At 34.8% G+C, this 21,289-nt stretch overlaps 1 protein-coding gene across 2 annotated transcripts in view; it reads right to left on the reverse strand.

Moving 5' to 3' along the window:
* Nucleotides 1-8,389: 8,389 nt before the first annotated feature.
* The window catches only part of LOC127714085 (rab3 GTPase-activating protein catalytic subunit-like), a 55,664-nt gene continuing 42,764 nt past the window's right edge, over nt 8,390-21,289 (reverse strand). For both annotated transcript variants that reach the window (XM_052220037.1, XM_052220038.1), the window contains 5 exons: nt 19,518-19,639; nt 18,506-18,602; nt 11,700-11,800; nt 10,110-10,328; nt 8,390-8,711 (listed from right to left, as the gene is read on the reverse strand). In XM_052220037.1, the coding sequence (XP_052075997.1) occupies nt 8,490-8,711; nt 10,110-10,328; nt 11,700-11,800; nt 18,506-18,602; nt 19,518-19,639 (761 nt within the window). In that variant the 3' untranslated portion in view covers nt 8,390-8,489. The remainder of the gene's footprint in view (nt 8,712-10,109; nt 10,329-11,699; nt 11,801-18,505; nt 18,603-19,517; nt 19,640-21,289) is intronic.

The following is a 21,289-nucleotide window of genomic DNA, read 5'->3' on the forward strand; positions in this document are numbered from 1 at the left end:
CTATTGGAAATTGCACTTTATGTCGTTTCTTCTGCAATAACTTGTGAACCATTTGACCAATGCCGTTAAAACAAAGGTTAATTTTGATATTGATTATTTTCACTTTTGGGGTCTAGGAGTTATGGTTCTTGATAGATTGTAAAAATAGCACTTTATGTCATTTGGTGCAATTACTTTATGAATCATTCAATCAATGCTCTTAAAATATGGTAGTCAAGTGTGATATTGATTATTTTTATATTTGCCATTCAGGAGTAGGAAATATGCATAGAATGTGGTAGGTCAATAAAGCCTGAAAGCACTTTTCAAAATACAGAAATTCCTTGTTGGTATTCTGATGGACACCTACTGCTTGTTAGTTGATTCATGCAGGTACTGATATGAATCACAGTTAATGGCAAAATTTCATGTAAAACCATGGAAACACCACTTGAGAGATAAATAATTAGACAACATATTCTTTGTAATCAATCCATACTTTTGTCTCGCCTGTGACGAAAGTCATGGAAAGTGAGACGTAGGGATTGCTTTTCAGGTGACGATGACGAAGGCATCAACAATTGTTAAGTTTTCTGCTTAAGTTAGTTTGATAGGATCTACTTGTGATAGATCAATGATATTTAATATAAAGTTAATATTACTATCGGTACATATCAGTTTGACAACTATTTTGATGCCCTTCCCCTAGTGGACAAGGTCCAGTGACTTTTAATAAATAAGCAATTTCAATGTTAAGTTTTCTGCTTTAGTTAGATTGATAGGAACTACTTGCAGTCCTCAACAATATTTTCTATAAAGTTGCGGTACTGTCTGTACATCTCAGTTTGTCGTCCATTTCCAGGCCCTGCCCACTAGATCATGGTCCATCGACTGAATTAATAAGCCATGTTGCTGTCCATCAGATTGTCTTTTTCTGAATTTTCTGCCAACAGGCGAGACATATCTGTGTCAACAGTTTATTCTGTATTATAGATACAATGATTAGTGTTGGAGCAGAAGAAACCTAATTCTAAGCACATCACAATTTACTTGCATAAGTAATTGCGAATAAACATTTGTAAAGATATGTAGTAAAACAGATGAAAGCATACTATATTTATAAAACAAAAATTCGTAAGGGTTCCGCGGAACCCAGTGTCTCACCTACTTTTGGTGTTAATCGCAGGCTCAACAAAAATGAGGAAAAAAATTAATAAAAATATTCCTCTCTATACTATCTTTTGATTGTAAGTAGCTTCTGTCCAAGTTTGGTAAAATCCAGGATAATTTATGAATCTAATAAATGTTTTAAAAACTTAAACTGCAGAATGTATGTAATGTTGACTGGAAGAAAAACTAAGTCCATTTATAAGTAAAATACGGAAAAAATGGAACCAAATTTTATCAAAATTTCCTTCTAGATACTAGCTTTTGATCATAAACAAGCTTCTGTCCAAGTGTGGTACAAATCTAGGATAGTTTAAGAAAGTTGTTAAAATTTTAAAAACTTTAACCACAGAGTGAATGTAATGTTAACTGGCAGAAAACTAAGTCCATTTATAAATAAAATACAGAAAAAATGGAATTTTTTTTTTACAAAATTTACTTCTGGATACTATCTTATGATCATAAACAAGCTTCTGTCCAAGTTTGGTACAAATCCAGGATAGTTTGAGAAAGTTATTAAAATTTCCAAAACTTTAACCACAGAGTGAATGTAATGTTAACTGGCAGAAAAACTAAGTCCATTTATAAGTAAAATACGGAAAAAATGGATTTTTTTTTTTACAAAATTTACTTCCCAATACTATCTTAGGGGACGACCATTTGATATTCTGGGGGGGGGGGGGGGGGCCAGGAGGATTTTGAAAATAAATAACTCATCCTTGATAATCACAAAAATAAATGGTTTGTTCTGTGGTAGGTTGAAAATAAATAACCTGACTTGCAATGTATTAAAAATAAATAACTTGGCAGGTCTATTTGAGAGTATGAGATTGCACCAGATTCTTCATAAAATTCAACTTTTTTTTCAAAAAAAATCGGGAATCACTTCCCAAATCTTTGAATAATAAAAGTATAAATATTATTTAAAATACTTGAAATGTCTGAAAAATGGGTTTCATTTAACTTGAGGTATATTGTCTCAGGAACACTTAACTCACTTTTATTACATATGGCAGTAACTACATTCAGGCAAATGCCTCATGTAGGAAATTTCAAAACCAAAAGCTTGTCTTCATATCAAATTGTTTTCACGGCAAGTGTCTTGCAAGAAGCAAGTTCTGTTCTCCCTCAGACGTAGCTCCTGTTTTTTGAGGATCAATGTTTCTTATTTATTTGTCTTTTGTTCATTGATTGCCCTTCTGTATTCTGTTAGTGTTGCATTCCTTTTGTAATTTAGTAATTTTGTTATTAACTTGATCAAGAGTTTAAAAAAAAACAGCAGCCACATACTTAACTATGTGAATTAAATTTTTGCTTTATCTTTGTCTTTTGATGTTGTTCCTAAAAACTCCTAAAAAAGTCTTACACTGAATCTATACATGTTGCTTTGAGACCAAAGTATTGTCAAAAAATGATTAAAACAGAACTTTCATTTTCAGATTAAGAAAGGGTATGGGAAACACATTTTGCATCATTAGTTCTATAGCAACTTGGGGCCTTCAGCGGCTCCAAAACCCTTCAAATTTTTTTTAGCCTCGCTCCGCTCGGCATAAATGATTTGCAATACTTTAAAAAGACACTTATTACAGCCAAACTTTAATATCTTGTATGTATGCAATACATGTATATGCAGTTGGGAATTCAGAAGATTCATTTCTACAGATGATGATGATTAATTCTGATTAAATGGTACATAATGATTGGACTACTCATGTATTATTTATAATAAAAAATGAATTTAAAAATTGTATGTTTTCAAATATTATAAATATAGTGGTGAAAATAAATAATCAGTCCCTTGCTTTAATGAAAATGAAAAATCTTGCTTCAACAGTGCAGAAAATAGATAATCTGTCCTCTTAGTTTACAAAAATAAATAACCGATCAAAAACAAATCCTCCTGGCCCCCCCCCCCCCCCCCCCCCCCCCCCAGAATATCAAATGGTCGTCCCCTTATGATCATAAACAAGCTTCTTTCCAAGTTTTGTAGAAATCCGGGATAGTTTAAGAAAGTTATTAAAATTTCAAAAACTTTAACCACAGAGTGAATGTAATGTTTCCTGGCAGAAAAACTATAAGTCCACTTATAAGTAAAATACGGAAAAAATGGATTTTTTTTTTTACAAAATTTACTTTTGAATATAATCGCATGATCATAAACAAGCTTCTGTCCAAGTTTGGTAGAAATCTAGGATAGTTTAAGAAAGTTATTAAAATTTCAAAAACTTTAACCACAGAGTGAATATTTGTGGACGCCGCCGACGACAACGACGACGACGACGCCGACGGAATGTAGGATCGCTATGTCTCGCTTTTTCGACAAAAGTCGAAGGCTCGACAAAAATGGACAAATTGAATGTAATCATTTTTTCTTTCAAATACACAAATTGGCCAATGATAATCCAAAAGTAAACTCTATTATTACAAAAATATCCACAATAACATACAAAATGAGAAAAATGGAAAAACCAAAGAATAGCGACAGAGAAAAACAGGGATTCAAACCTAAACCGACAAGTCTCTACTTCTAACTTGACTGTATAACTCGTGGATCTTAACCATATGGCTAACAACTTATACTACAAGATTGTCTATTATGTATATATAAAGGTACAAACCCTGTGTGCTACATGTGCATTGTACCGATGTGTATGATATGCAGATGTGGATTTAGGGGGCGCAGGTTGCCCTGGTCTCCCTTTTGTTGGAAAAATTTGGTTGATTATATAGGAAATCACTGAAGCATGACTGCGGGCCCCCTCTTGCGCAGTCAGTAGGCCCCCCTTATGAAAATTTCTGGATCCGCCACTGATATGTTCATATATAATAGACATCTTAATTGCAACCCATTGGTAGCCGAGAGGTTTCGTGGATGTGTTGATGTCAGTCACACATAACAGATTTTAAGGAGGGGGTCGATTCCTAGTGAAGTATAATTTGGTGAGTCTATTTCAGCGACAGAAATAGGAGCCGTTGATTCTAGAAAAAGAATCACGGTAAATGAATAAGCTGACGTCACGGCAATGGTTTAATAATATGCAATTGAAAATTATCTATCATTAATAGTGACATGTCATTTTTAGTATGTTTTAAACTTGCTGGACATCTTCATTTCAGTTTCCAGTTAGATCCTGTTGAGCAATAAACGATATCTTAACCAAATATGATTTTATAATGCCATACAAGTTGAAGACCACTGTCAATTTTGCAGTCACTATGTGAAGGTCACAGCTGAAATTTGATCAAAATTTTGGTTCCCTGATGATGTCTTTTAAATCATATTCCCAAGTGATACCAAACTTGGTTGATAATGGCCATGTGATGAAGACCTATATTGGTCTTTGAAGGTTAAAAGACGGGCAGCTATTAGTCGACTGAAACTTGGGTTTATTTGTGGTTTTGTTAAGCACATGTCTGCAGAATTTGATTCTAAATCGCAAAAACCAAAAAGCTGAATGTAACTTTCAAATAAAAATATTTCTTCTGCTAAAAATCGATAAAGATCACGACTTGGCTTATGCACCCATGGTGCATCTATAATTTTATAGATTTTGATTTTAGAATTTCTTATGGTCATCTATATACCAAAAATTTTGATAAACTGGACAACCTTATCTTTCATAGATGATGATGTTTTGTTGGCTCCTTCTTATGGAGTGCTTTTTTTCTGAGTTGGTTTGATATGTACTCTTTTGCAGTGACATCCAAGATTTCATTGAACATAATACTTTCATTACAAAATTTTTTTTACAGCAAAAATGTATATATCGTGTATTTGTCAAAACTTTTACTTTTAAAATTGTCCTTTTAGATATTTCTCTTTGTGTTAGATATTCCTCTTTGGACCAATAGACTCATTTACACTACTAGATTTGATGCTGAAGTATAAGCTAAATATGCTTTAATTTTTGCACATAAAAAAATTATCTGTATTAAAATTCACCTGGTGGCATGTTTTAAACCAAATTACTTTCTTAACCTATTATGACCCACTTCTGTAAATAAAAAAAAAAAAAATTTTAAATGGCATGTATGATTTTCTTTGAATTGTTGATAATTAGAGCATGTTTTAAAAGAGAGAGAGAAAACACCAAAAGTCAAATAACAAGAAGACATCACCATGGCCAAAAATTAAAAACAATTAAAAAAAAAATATTAAACATCCCACCTATCACTGGGGTTGATCTTGGGTGATATCCTCTATTCAGACCTCTACAAGTATCAAAGAAATTTATTCTTTAACAAAACTTTGCTCATTGTTCAAGGTCATACTGTATGATATTTAAGTACAGTGTATGTTTTGATACACTTCATTAGTCTTGGGTGGATAATTTGTTTAAAAGGCATAATACAATACCACACTGTTGATCTGTTACATATATATTTTCCAACAAAGACTTTTAAAATGTCATGACAGCTCTTAATTAAATGACAAATTCCATTGCAACTAAGGGAGCTACCATTTGATTTTTATGGGGGGGCTAGGATGAAAAATTTTGTCCTGCATTTTTTTTTTAGTTGTAATCTCTGTCCTGCCTTTTTATTTTTCACTCTTTTCGGTCCTGCCTTTTTTTTTTATTAGTTTATCCTGCCTTTTTTTTTTTGCCAAGTTGCTCATCCTGCCTTTTTATTTTTACTCAAAACTCCTGTCCTGCCTTTTTTTTCAAATTTCATCCTAGCCCCCCATAAAAATCAAATGGTAGCTCCCTAAAGACAAAGTCCGTGCTTTAAGAGGAGATCCCTCAGATCATATGGTGAATAAAAATCCTTCCAATCTTATAACAAATGTAAGTTGTTTAGAAGATATCCCAGATATGAGCTGCAGCATTTCAAAAAAAAACCAGAACATTGACTAAAAAAGGTCTTGAATTGTGCCAAGCCTTAAATTTGTGGAGGCATGTAGCCAGATGCCTCCTATTGTGGTGCCAGCCGAAAAAATATAATAGTAATGAAATCAATAGAAAAACGAAAGAAAATAATATAAATGCATGTGATCTTGTGGAAGCTCATGTACAAGCTAAAACGATCAAGCTACATCTTTTCTCCAGATAAGAGACAATGCAGAGGAAGAATTTACTGATCTTTTTATAGTAAGTAGTATTGCAAATTAACATGAAACTATGACCAACAACTGCATACACCTGGAGATAATTGCCATAGGAATAATGCAGCAGCTGAAAACGCTGAACAGCATTTCAGGATACTTATGGTCATCCATTTGTTGATCTCAACATTAAGTATCTAAAACAACTGATTGCAAGACAACATTAAGCCAATAGTATTTCTGAAAACTCTTTTCTGCTCCATTGTTGATGAATATCAAAATAACGCCCCATACCTTGAAGATTTTCCGCAACAGGTTAACAGGTCAAACACTCTGAAGAGTATAAATTACATTGGATAAAAATAAACCACATAACAAGCACAAATATAATACATAGTACTTTCCTGCTGTTGCGAGTTATCATTTCCAGCACTAAGGCAATTAATGATATAAGTGTGGAATAATGACAAGTAGAATGTATTGTCTGGCTATATAATCATACACACAAAGCAGGCCATTGGTTTGTTTCACATTTTATAATGGACCTTTTATAACTTACAATGCCATATGGGTTTTTCTCATTGTTAAAGGCCTATAGTTGTTTACATACTCGTTCTTTGATCTCTGTTGGATAGTTGTCTTATTGACAATCATACCACATCGTCTTATATTCATGCCTCCTATTTCATAAGTACTAATATAGGACTCTCTTGTGTAAAAGACTGTAATAACTTTGTGCACAGAATGTCTCTAAAACAATTATGGCTGGTCTATATTACACATTTAATTATATGTAAATACATTAAAAAAAGATCATAGACTAAAATGGCCTGGTTGCACAGAATGTTTATTAAACAATGAATAATGCTCTATACTGAACATTTAAATATTTGAAAAATTACCAAGTGCCCAAGTCTGGGAAAATGAGAAAAAATTCCTTAAAAACTTCCATAATAGCAGGTGCACATCTTCAACATATGTGCAATCCCCCTGTGAAGTTTCAGAAATCTGGGTTGAAAACTGTAGAAGTAGTTGATTATACAAATTATGTACCCACTTTTCCCATTCCATCGTTCAAACATAACCATACTATAAGCTGTTTTTTCACTTTGTCCAACCCAGCCAGAAATGTAAATATTATATGGATAAAAGGAGATGTAAAGTATTATTTGTCAATGAGACAGAAAATCAAGAGTTCTTCATGCAGTCGGTAAATATGTATTTGCATTAATACAAAGAAAATATTTTTTCAATATTTGGTAAATAGCCATATGTTTCATAGTATGCACATATGGATAAAATTCTTCCATATCATGATGAACACATCTTATTCTTAATATTTAAAAAAAAAGAAAAACATTCAATTCGAAAAGTTTGTAGATATCTATATATCCTGCAAAATAGATTTTTGAAAGCTATGTCAATTTAACCAAATAATTTGTAGCTAAGTCAACTGTGAAGTTGTGAGTTTAAACTCTTCTCGTGATGAGGTGATCCTTATTGTTGATTGTACTGTTCCTTGTCTGTTTGTCTTTTTCTTTTTTAGCCATGGCGTTGTCAGTTTATTTTCGACTTACGAGTTTGAATGTCCCTTTGGTATCCTTCACCTCTCTTTTATTGACAAGGATTGACATTTTTCCCACTGAAGGTAGGCAGTTCTCTCCAGGTACTGCAGCTTCCTCAACTAATAAAAACTGGATGCAATGATATAGCAAAGGTCACTAAAAGTAGCGTTAAACACCAACAAACACCATTACTGCCTTATATTTGTAAGATCATGGACAGAAGTTGATACTCGAAAATATTAGGCAATAAAGTCATATATCAGTGCAGCAACATCATGTGCTCAAGTCCATCCGCGTCAATTTATCAATGAAATGCATGCAACTTCATTCATACAACCGAATTACCATCCAAACTTTTTGTACACGTAAATGTAGTTTTATTTACTATTTCAATTTACCTCAAAATTTCAACCAAAAAAACATACAGTTAAGACAAATTGCTGATAAAAAGAATAATGGCATTTTAATTTATGATACTGACTTCATCAGCTCACCTAGCAAGCTCACTTCACATTCTTGCTGATAAAGTCAGTATCAAAAACAAAAATGCCATTTTTCTATATATATTAACCCTTATGTCATACTAACAAGAAACAATAAAGTTAAATTTTGCGAATATATTAAAAACAAACCATAGCATATAATTTTTATTTTTAGTTCAATAAATAGCAGAAAGACATAACAACATATTTTTTGTAGACTTAACAATTTAAAAATCCTAAAATTGACATAAATCACTGAAACAGAGAATCCGAAGTGAAAGCTCCAGCTAACTGAAAATGATGACCAACCATTATACTACAAAACATTTTCTGCGGCAATGTTTTTGAGTATGGAGCAGGCCGTGGAGCCATTGTTCTTAGAATATATTCTCTGGCTGAGGGTTGTGGAAAGTCTGATATTGCACTATTTTTGTTTTCTGATAAACTCTCTTCTTCTCCAATCATGTTTACTTCCTGTAATAGAAAAATAATTAATGAAATGAAATAAAACTGACCACTGCAATATGATTTATTTTCTTCAGCGTACTATTTTTAGTGATACCTACAATATATCAGTAAAAAAATTCCAATTTATTCTTGTATTTAATATAGAAATCATGCTTGCAGGACTTCTATGGAATTAAAAACTAGGCTCTAAAGAGCCTGTGTCACTCACCTGCATCTATCTTCAACAATGGCCACTTTATAGTAAAAATCATCATTAAAGGGGAACAACTCTATTAAGAGTTAACTGACAATTTCAGTCATGTTGACATATTTGTAGATCTTATCCTGCTGACAATTTTTCCTTTCTAAAATTTCTATTTATTTTTTTATCAAAAAAATGTAAAAATTACCATTAAAGGGCAATAACTCTAATAACAAGTCGACTGAAGATTTCAACCATTATGGTTTATTTGTAGATCTTGTCTTGCTGATCATTTCAGCTTAAAAGTTTCTATTTATCTATTATAGTTTTTAAGATATTAGGCAAAACCACAAAATTTTGGAGAGAAAAAAAAATCGTCATTTAAGGGCAATAACTCTGACAAAGAGTAGTCAAACAATTTTAATTATGTTGCCTTATTTGTAGATCTTACCATGCTAATAATTTTTGCAATTTAAAGTTTCTGTGTATCTATTATAATTTAAGAGATAATTAGAAAAATTTTTAAATGGTAAAAATCGTCATTTACAGGCAATAACTCCTATGAGAATTGGTCTGACAGTTTTGACATGAATGGACAATAGTTAGAGCTCAACATTCTGAACATTTTTGCTTCTGTCAATATTTCTCTATTTATAGCAGTTTTCAAAATGATAAGTAATACTTGCATTTTACTCCTATGTTCTATTTTTAGCAATGTCCGCCATCTTGGTTGGCAGGCAGGGTCATTGGACACATTTTTTAAACTAGATTCCCAAATGATGTTTGACTAAGTTTGGTTAAATTTTGCCCAGTGGTTTCTGAGGAGAAGATTTTTGTAAAAGCTTTTCAGCCAGGTGAGCTAATAATCAAATAAGTATGCTAGCAAATAAAAGCCATGCTAATCGGAATCCGACATAAGTATTCCACTGGATTCCTTTGTAGTTTTCATTCACTAAATATCTGTTCCTCAACATTTAATATTTTATAATTCTGCTTAAAATAATCAGATGCTTTTTTAGAATAGATTAAAAACTGCTTTGCTAGCACATGTTATAATGATAACCAACTGCTTTGCTAGCACATGTTACAATAAAACTAAACTGCTTTGCTAGAACATGTTGCAATAAAAATAAACTGCTTAGCTAGCACCTGTTGTAATAGTGTGCTACTTTGCTAGCACATGCTTTAATAACTAGTGGATGCTTTGCTAGCAAATGCCTTACCTTTTGCTGAGCAATAAACAACTGATGCAAGCATGATCCTACTGTTCCTTGTGAAGCTCCTTCTATATCTACTTCTGGTTTCTGTAGTAATTGCGTCAAAAACTGAGACAACTCTTCTTCTTTATCGCAATCCTTCAACAAGTCTGTTGTGAACTTTGTCCTTAAGGATTTTGCTTGAGCAATCATATTTTCAAGTGTTGTAATCATTCTTAGTAAATCCTGAAAAAAATCAGATTGCTTACTTATTAGTTGGTGACTGAAAGAAGTTGTGAGCACTCCTTGCTCCAAAGAAAAGTTAATTTTTCATTTTTATGTATATGAAATATCTTCATACTACTTTGGTTCAATCTTTATCTGAAAATCATAAAACCATAACCGTAAAGCTGTATACATAAAGTTTACATACAAACCACTGGGGAAAAAATGCAAAATCCATTGTAATATATGAACACCTATCAGATAAAACCTTTATCCCTCAGCAAGGGTTCAAGTCCTGCTGAGGGAAGAACAAAAATTTGCGAACGCAAATTTAAAGATCTAATATTGTTGGGCTAAATTTGAGACGAATTATATGTATATATTGGGCTAAATTTGAGATGAATTATATGTATATATTGGGCTAAATTTGAGACGAATTATATGTATATATATATTCTTCAACTGTATCAAGTGTTATATGAAATTTCTCAACTTGAGACTGCCCAATTTCACAAATTTAAAAAAACAAGGCTTGCTGAGTATTTTAAATATTTAAAATCTAACTGTGCATTGTGGAGAAATATTGTGTTGCAAGATGTTCTGTGGTGGAAACTGTTTCTCTAATGATTTTCAGACTATATAAAGGAAAAAAATATCCGCAAAAAGTTGTGATCTTTCTTTGTGACAACATCAGGCATGGTTGGTTGCCTTTTTCATTATGTCAATAGCAAATTCAGAGGAAAGAAAGATAACTTGATGTCATAATTAAATTTTGATCAATGAAGAAACCACACACTGGTTATAAAATGATAATTAACCAGTCCAGAAAAGTATAAATCAGGTGAAAATTAGAGAAATCTTGATAAAGTGCATAACCTTTGATTAGAAATCAATTAAATCAGTTTGGAAGAGTTGGACATTTAATGCAAACAAACATCTTCATGTATTTCCCCTTAACTAGATTTTACAAAATTGAGATAATACGCCAGTTGGTTACCTCTAAGGTTTTGTAGGAAAATTGTATTACTTAAAGCTCCAGCTTTAAGTGTTCTCTGTACACCCTTGGATACTATCCATCCAGTGACCAACACTTCGATAATGGCATGATTTTAATGATAGATTTTTATTGTAAATGTTAGTAATATATGTTTTATAAATGAACTTATATTGGGGTTGTAATAGCATCATGAGTCAAAGCTGACCTTTGATGATATTTGTTGTTTTGTTTTTTGTTTTGTTTTTGCTGATCTTTATTTGGGATTTCAATGATATTAGACATTTTTCACACATGCAGAACACATGCAGTAATATATAACTTTATAAATCATGCTTAATCATATTTTTTCTTCAAAAGTTAAAATCAAGCTGTTAACAGAAATACATATATATTACCTCATAATGTTTAGCATTTTGGTTAAATGCCCTCGTCACTTTGGAAGCTCTAGTTATCACTTGGTCTAAAATGTCCTTCAATCTGGGTATATCTGAATCATCTGTAACATTTAGATTCACACTTTATAGTAGAAATATAATTAACACTTTATAGTTGACATACAATTCACTCTTTATAGTAGACATACATATTTTACTTTTTTCATAGTTTGTATAAAGCCTATATTTACTATAATAATTCCCTCTGATATAAAGTTAAATAATTCATGCATTTTTATGTATTATTATGTAAATTGCTTCATTTAAGGAAACAGTTAATTAGTTAAGACAACTCTTATCTTTCCATATGTCTTAAAAGTCAAGTTAGGAGTTAGGCCTTTAAAAAAGGATAGTAAACAGTCCAGGGGTGGATCCAAGATTTTTGAAAGGAGTTGTAGCAAGACAGAAAAAAGTACGATTTTATGCTAAACAAGAATGTGTCCATAGTACCTGGATGCCTCACTCGCACTATCATTTTCTATGTTCAGTGGACTGTGAAATTGGGGTAAAAACTCTAATTTGGCATTAAAATTAGAAAGATCATATCATAGGGAACATGTGTACTAAGTTTCAAGTTGATTGGATTTCAACTTCATCATAAACTACCTTGACCAAAAACTTTAACCTGAAGCAGGACAGACGGAAACGAATGAACGAACGAACGGATGCATAGACCGAAAAACATAATGCCCCTCTACTATCGTAGGTGGGGCATAAAAATGATATATTTTCCAATCAAAGGGCTACAAACCCCCCTGAAGCTACCACTGCTGTCAGTCTGTAATACTAAGATAAAAGATTTTTTAAATTTCAATTGGCTAATTCCTTGGTATCAACTGGGAATTTAGACTGAGATTAAGGTCTCCATATTTTCATTACAGCCTGATGATTTTGACCTAATCACCTTTCGCTTTCCTCGTTCACTTGTATTGAATGTAATTCCTTAAAATATTTACTTGTGTGTTTAATAAATATGCATAATTGGCTCGAGGTATAGGGGGAGGGTTGAGATCTCACAAAACATGTTTAACCCCGCCGCATTTTTGCGCCTGTCCCAAGTCAGGAGCCTTTGGCCTTTGTTAGTCTTGTATGTTTTTTAAATTTTAGTTCATTTATATGTTTTGGAGTTTAGTGTGACGTCCATTTTCATTGAACTAGTACACATTTTTGTTTAAGGGCCAGCTGAAGCCTGCCTCCGGATGCGGGATTTTCTCTCTGTGTTGAAGACCCATTAGTTGCCTTCTGCTGTTTTCTGCTCTTTGGTCGGGTTGTTGTCTCTTTGACACATTCCCCATTTCCATTCTCAATTTTACTTCAAATTGAGTGAATCTAAATTTAATGATAACATGCTGTTTGACAGGTGCATGATCAATTTCTAAATTGTGAAAGAAAGTTTTAATTACTAGTCAAAATTGAAATTATTGTTATCACACAATGGCAGTTGTTAATTGTTCACCCGTTTGAAAATAAAGTTTTATTGAAAAAAATTTATTACAATTTTAAACCATATCAAAAGTCTGAAATGGTATCTTTTATTTATAATCCTCTCCAACATCCACTTACAGTTAGCCTTATTAACAAAAGTATTAAGAAAATGGAAGAAGATACCAAGGGTGCAATATAAAAACAGACAATACAATGGACTCTGTCAAGGTGAGACAAAAACAGACAATACCATGGACTCTGTCAAGGTGAGACAAAAACAGACAATACCGTGGACTCTGTCAAGGTGAGACAAAAACAGACAATACCATGGACTCTGTCAAGGTGAGACAAAAACAGACAATACCATGGACTCTGTCAAGGGGAGACAAAAACAGACAATACCATGGGCTCTGTCAAGGTGAGACAAAAACAGACAATACCATGGACTCTGTCAAGGCGAGACAAAAACAGACAATACCATGAACTCTGTCAAAGCGAGACAAAAACAGACAATACCATGGACTCTGTCAAGGGGAGACAAAAACAGACAATACCATGGACTCTGTCAAGGCGAGACAAAAACAGACAATACCATGGACTCTGTCAAGGTGAGACAAAAACAGACAATACCATGGACTCTGTCAAGGTGAGACAAAAACAGACAATACCATGGACTCTGTCAAGGTGAGACAAAAACAGACAATACCATGGACTCTGTCAAGGGGAGACAAAAACAGACAATACCATGGACTCTGTCAAGGGGAGACAAAAACAGACAATACCATGGGCTCTGTCAAGGTGAGACAAAAACAGACAATACCATGGACTCTGTCAAGGTGAGACAAAAACAGACAATACCATGGACTCTCAAGGCGAGCCAGACTCTGTCAAGGGCAGACAAAAACAGACAATACCATGGACTCTGTAAAGGCGAGACAAAACAGACAATACCATGGACTCTGTCAAGGTGAGACAAAAACAGACAATACCATGGACTCTGTCAAGATGAAACAAAAACAGACAATACCATGGGCTCTGTCAAGGTGAGACAAAAACAGACAATACCATGGACTCTGTCAAGGCAAGACAAAAACAGACAATACCATGGACTTGGTCAAGGTAAGACAAAAACAGACAATACCATGGACTCTGTCAAGATGAGACAAAAACAGACAATACCATGGACTCTGTCAAGGCGAGACAAAAATAGACAATACCATGGACTCTGTCAAGGCGAGACAAAAACAGACAATACCATGGACTCTGTCAAGGCGAGACAAAAACAGAAAATACCATGGACTCTGTCAAGGGGACACAACAAACAGACAATACCATGGACTCTGTCAAGGGGAGACAAAAACAGACAATACCATGGACTCTGTCAAGGCGAGACAAAAACAGACAATACCATGGACTCTGTCAAGGCGAGACAAAAACAGACAATACCATTGGCTCTGTCAAGGCGAGACAAAAACAGACAATACCATGGACTCTGTCAAGGCGAGACAAAAACAGACAATACCATGGACTCTGTCAAGGGGAGACAAAAACAGACAATACCATGGGCTCTGTCAAGGTGAGACAAAAACAGACAATACCATGGACTCTGTCAAGGTGAGACAAAAACAGACAATACCATGGACTCTGTCAAGGTGAGACAAAAACAGACAATACCATGGACTCTGTCAAGGTGAGACAAAAACAGACAATACCATGGACTCTGTCAAGGTGAGACAAAAACAGACAATACCATGGACTCTCAAGGCGAGACAGACCCTGTCAAGGGGAGACAAAAACAGACAATACCATGGACTCTGTCAAGGCGAGACAAAAACAGACAATACCATGGACTCTGTCAAGGTGAGACAAAAACAGACAATACCATGGGCTCTGTCAAGGCGAGACAAAAACAGACAATACCATGGACTCTGTCAAGGCGAGACAAAAACAGACAATACCATGGACTCTGTCAAGGCAAGACAAAACAGACAATACCATGGACTCTGTCAAGGTGAGACAAAAACAGACAATACCATGGACTCTGTCAAGGCGAGACAAAAACAGACAATACCATGGACTCTGTCAAGGCAAGACAAAACAGACAATACCATGGACTCTGTCAAGGTGAGACAAAAACAGACAATACCATGGACTCTGTCAAGGTGAGACAAAAACAGACAATACCATGGACTCTCAAAGCAAGACAGACCCTGTCAAGGGGAGACAAAAACAGACAATACCATGGACTCTGTCAAGGCGAGACAAAAACAGACAATACCATGGACTCTGTCAAGGTGAGACAAAAACAGACAATACCATGGGCTCTGTCAAGGTGAGACAAAAACAGACAATACCATGGGCTCTGTCAAGGTGAGACAAAAACAGACAATACCATGGGCTCTGTCAAGGTGAGACAAAAACAGACAATACCATGGACTCTGTCAAGGTGAGACAAAAACAGACAATACCATGGACTTGGTCAAGGCGAGACAAAAACAGACAATACCATGGACTTGGTCAAGGCGAGACAAAAACAGACAATACCATGGACTTGGTCAAGGCGAGACAAAAACAGACAATACCATGGAATCTGTCAAGGCGAGACAAAAACAGACAATACCATGGACTCTGTCAAGGCGAGACAAAAACAGACAATACCATGGACTCTGTCAAGGCGAGACAAAAACAGACAATACCATGGACTCTGTCAAGGGGAGACAAAAACAGACAATACCATGGGCTCTGTCAAGGTGAGACAAAAACAGACAATACCATGGACTCTGTCAAGGTGAGACAAAAACAGACAATACCATGGACTCTCAAGGCGAGACAGACTCTGTCAAGGGGAGACAAAAACAGACAATACCATGGGCTCTGTCAAGGTGAGACAAAAACAGACAATACCATTGGCTCTGTCAAGGTGAGACAAAAACAGACAATACCATGGACTCTGTCAAGGTGAGACAAAAACAGACAATACCATGGACTCTCAAGGCGAGCCAGACTCTGTCAAGGGCAGACAAAAACAGACAATACCATGGACTCTGTAAAGGCGAGACAAAACAGACAATACCATGGACTCTGTCAAGGTGAGACAAAAACAGACAATACCATGGACTCTGTCAAGGTGAGACAAAAACAGACAATACCATGGGCTCTGTCAAGGTGAGACAAAAACAGACAATACCATGGGCTCTGTCAAGGTGAGACAAAAACAGACAATACCATGGACTCTGTCAAGGTGAGACAAAAACAGACAATACCATGGACTCTGTCAAGGCAAGACAAAAACAGACAATACCATGGACTTGGTCAAGGTAAGACAAAAACAGACAATACCATGGACTCTGTCAAGATGAGACAAAAACAGACAATACCATGGACTCTGTCAAGGCGAGACAAAAACAGACAATACCATGGACTCTGTCAAGGCGAGACAAAAACAGACAATACCATGGACTCTGTCAAGGCGAGACAAAAACAGAAAATACCATGGACTCTGTCAAGGCGAGACAAAAACAGACAATACCATGGACTCTGTCAAGGGGAGACAAAAACAGACAATACCATGGACTCTGTCAAGGCGAGACAAAAACAGACAATACCATGGGCTCTGTCAAGGCGAGACAAAAACAGACAATACCATGGACTCTGTCAAGGTGAGACAAAACAGACAATACCATGGACTCTGTCAAGGTGAGACAAAAACAGACAATACCATGGACTCTGTCAAGGGGAGACAAAAACAGACAATACCATGGGCTCTGTCAAGGTGAGACAAAAACAGACAATACCATGGGCTCTGTCAAGGTGAGACAAAAACAGACAATACCATGGACTCTGTCAAGGTGAGACAAAAACAGACAATACCATGGACTCTGTCAAGGCGAGACAAAAACAGACAATACCATGGACTTGGTCAAGGCGAGACAAAAACAGACAATACCATGGACTCTGTCAAGATGAGACAAAAACAGACAATACCATGGACTCTGTCAAGGCGAGACAAAAACAGACAATACCATGGACTCTGTCAAGGCAAGACAAAAACAGACAATACCATGGACTCTGTCAAGGCGAGACAAAAACAGACAATACCATGGACTCTGTCAAGGGGAGACAAAAACAGACAATACCATGGACTCTGTCAAGGGGAGACAAAAACAGACAATACCATGGACTCTGTCAAGGGGAGACAAAAACAGACAATACCATTGACTCTGTCAAGGTGAGACAAAAACAGACAATACCATGGACTCTCAAGGCGAGACAGACTCTGTCAAGGGGAGACAAAAACAGACAATACCATGGACTCTGTCAAGGCGAGACAAAAACAGATAATACCATGGACTCTGTCAAGGCGAGACAAAAACAGACAATACCATGGGCTCTGTCAAGGTGAGACAAAAACAGACAATACCATGGACTCTGTCAAGGTGAGACAAAAACAGACAATACCATGGACTCTGTCAAGGCAAGACAAAAACAGACAATACCATGGACTTGGTCAAGGCAAGACAAAAACAGACAATACGATGGACTCTGTCAAGGCGAGACAAAAACAGACAATACCATGGACTCTGTCAAGGGGAGACAAAAACAGACAATACCATGGACTCTGTCAAGGGGAGACAAAAACAGACAATACCATGGACTCTGTCAAGGTGAGACAAAAACAGACAATACCATGGACTCTGTCAAGGCGAGCCAAAAACAGACAATACCATGGACTCTGTCAAGGGGAGACAAAAACAGACAATACCATGGACTCTGTCAAGGGGAGACAAAAACAGACAATACCATGGACTCTATCAAGGTGAGACAAAAACAGACAATACCATGGACTCTGTCAAGGTGAGACAAAAACAGACAATACCATGGACTCTGTCAAGACAAGACAAAAACAGACAATACCATGGACTCTGTCAAGACAAGACAAAAACAGACAATACCATGGACTCTGTCAAGACGAGACAAGATGATGAAAAGACAACAACAGTCTACAAAACACTTCATAGAAAAATAAAGACTATTCAAAAGAAACCCCACAAAAAAAACCCTTGGTGAACACAATGTTATAGAAAGATCAGCAGTTCCTGTTTCAGTAGTTGCCATATGTTGTGTTGTTCATGGCAAGTATCGGTAAACATTTCTGTCATCATCTGTTACACAGACATAACAGTCAGTCAATTCATGGTGATAATTAAAAACTTTCAGAGGAATGACTTCAACTTTTATAAGCATATGGAATCCTTGGTTCAATAGCTTCCTTGTAAGCAGCCACACTTTGAACAGTGAGGTCTAAAAGTGTGACCAAACAGACAGATTTTAAAGAAACTTACCATTTTCTACAACCTTTATAATTGCAGCATGAATCAAACATGGCATTAATTGTAAAATAACATCAGCTGGTTTCATGGCAGACAGGAAATGTAATACCTGTAAAATGTAAAACAGTTATGATTGTATATGTTATACAATCATCTGTTACAAAGATGACAGGAAACATAGCCACAGTAAAATATCGAAGGTCAAATATAACAGTAAATGTGGTATAACTTCATCAGGTCTTGTGGATTTTAAATCTGGGTAAATTCATAACTCAGAGTCAACTATTAGATAAGTAACAATTCTAATTGTTCATATTTCAATAGTTGTTTACAGTGCAATATGCTGTAACATTTGCCATGCTTGCAAGCTGTTTTTTTTTAAAATAAAAAACAAAACTTTTGATCTTTGATCTTTAACCTTGTAATCTTATAGTATTCATTGCATTCAACCTGATAAATCAACTGATAAAGTTGAAACTACATCTACATTGTATATACTCCAGCTTTATCATGTCATTAAGTTTTTATATTATGTTGTGAACTAGACTTTAACCTTTGACCTTGAAACTGAATAGGTTTTCTCCTTATCAGAAATTGTGTTGAGAAGATATAATGCCAACTTTTAGCTGGCATACACATGTGTTACACATAGATCCAGTAAAATGGATTTTTTGGGAAGGACCAGCAAAAACAGATTAACTTATACAGTTACCTTTTAACTTAAACATGAATAAACTAGTTTTCTTACAACTGGTCAATTCTATTCTAATCTTTTGACAAGCTGTTTTAAAAAATATCATGTTTAATTTAAAATTTCTCTGGTAAAAATAAAGAAAATATAAGGTAAAGTCAACTGAAGCAAGCTCTTTCACATAAGCAACTTTTATATGAGTAACTAACAAATTTTTAAACTGACCAGCTGTATGAAAATAAACCCGTGTTTAAGATTGAGTATAATTTCAACCTGTAAAACAATTAATTTAAAAAAAACATGAAATAAAATATTTCAGATTGCCTTACTAACCTTTTCAGCTTCCTTTGTGTCATCAAATAATCTTTTCTGTCTATGAGCTGGAACTGGCTTTGCACTTTGCCATGCTTCGTACCATACATTCCCTGGTATTTGCATTCTTGGACTTAAATAACCTGAAATCATTAAGAAAAACAATTTAAAGAAGAAGAAACATTTTCACGGAATCTACAAAAAAAAACCTGATTGCTAGCAGTATTACATTTCATCACTTTAACCCATTCCTGAAATTGATATCTGCAATCTAATTATAAAACATAACAGCCATTATTCAGATTATGTTCAATCAATGACAGAATACATATATCTCTAGTAAGTTGAGTCTCTTAGATTCTAATAATGTACCAATATGTCATGCTAACCTTAGAACTTAAGAGATGACAATAAATAGGAACAAACCTTTGTTACAGACTGAATGAACATCACATTTCTTTTGACCTTAAACTGTTCTTAAGTAATTTATACTTACCTTGAATTCATGTCCATGTATCATCATATATTAATGGCCACAAACAATGTAATATAATTAAGATGTGTAAACCTGTAGTTTTAGTCTGTGTATTATCATGATTATCATTAGATATATTTTTTGCCACATATTATACATTTTATTGAACCTATATGCTGAGAGTACCATGAGATGCGCACGCAGATCGTAGAGGTCACTAGCGTATTTGGTCTTATGAGGTCAAGTCATGGAATTTATCCCTCTTATGTTTATTTGAAAATAATGGATATCTTAATTGTTTTTAACTGGAAATTAATATATTTGTGACATTTGGAATACAAACTTTACGATTTGATATAGTTTTTGGATGGATTAATATTCTAACGATGTAGCTTGTGATGGATAATTTGTCACGTTGTCAGCATACGATTGTTAATGACATAGCTGAACATTCGAGCATTGACTCGGTATCGGAACTTTCTGGCACGGCCAAGACTAGTTCAAAAAGTGACAATATTTTTAGCATTATGAATGACCACAGGCAACTTATTTCGCCAGGTTACGATAACAATATTAGTGGGTTTCAAGCAAGCATTGAAAACATTAATGTAGGAGGAGGAGCCATGAGCAATGCTCCTGTCACTCACACTCCGGAAGAAGTCACACCGGATATCTACAATATGCTACTGCAAAATCAATTGTATATCCAAACTTTGATGAAAAATCAGAATTCAAGAACTGATACTACACAAAGTTCCACAAAGGTGAATCCTAGACAATCGGCAACAATGGCCGGACCAAGAAAGGTCGTGAAAAATAAACCCACAAAGGATGATTACCAATCGCAACTGGACAGTTTGTTTGATAATGATATGAACAATAACCAAACTAAAAACATATCTGCACCGTCTGAATTATATTCAGATATTTCTAGTGACGAAAGTTACGATAGCGATGATGAAGCATGTTCTGAGAATGAAGTAGATAATGATATTGAAAAGGCAGAAAATGAAAATGTCTTGGAATTCATGAAAGACTTCATTAGTTCAGATGAAAAGACAGGTCCAAAAATTAATTCTGGTTTAGCCTCATACATGAACCAGGGACTGAGGACACGAGTCAATGAAGAAAAATACAAAGATCTCACAAAGAAATATGATAAGCCTGCTAATGTGAGCAGTCTAAAAGTCCCACGAGTCAACATAGGTGAGGATTTATGCAATTAAATTGCATTTTAATAAAATTTTTATCTTGTGAAAAATCAAGTGTATCTGCAAATCAATTTTTTATAATACAAACCATAATTTACATGGTAATA

This window comes from Mytilus californianus, unplaced genomic scaffold (genome assembly GCF_021869535.1).
Source record: "Mytilus californianus isolate M0D057914Y unplaced genomic scaffold, xbMytCali1.0.p SCAF_9, whole genome shotgun sequence".
In the NCBI taxonomy this organism is placed as follows: Eukaryota; Metazoa; Mollusca; class Bivalvia; order Mytilida; family Mytilidae; genus Mytilus; species Mytilus californianus.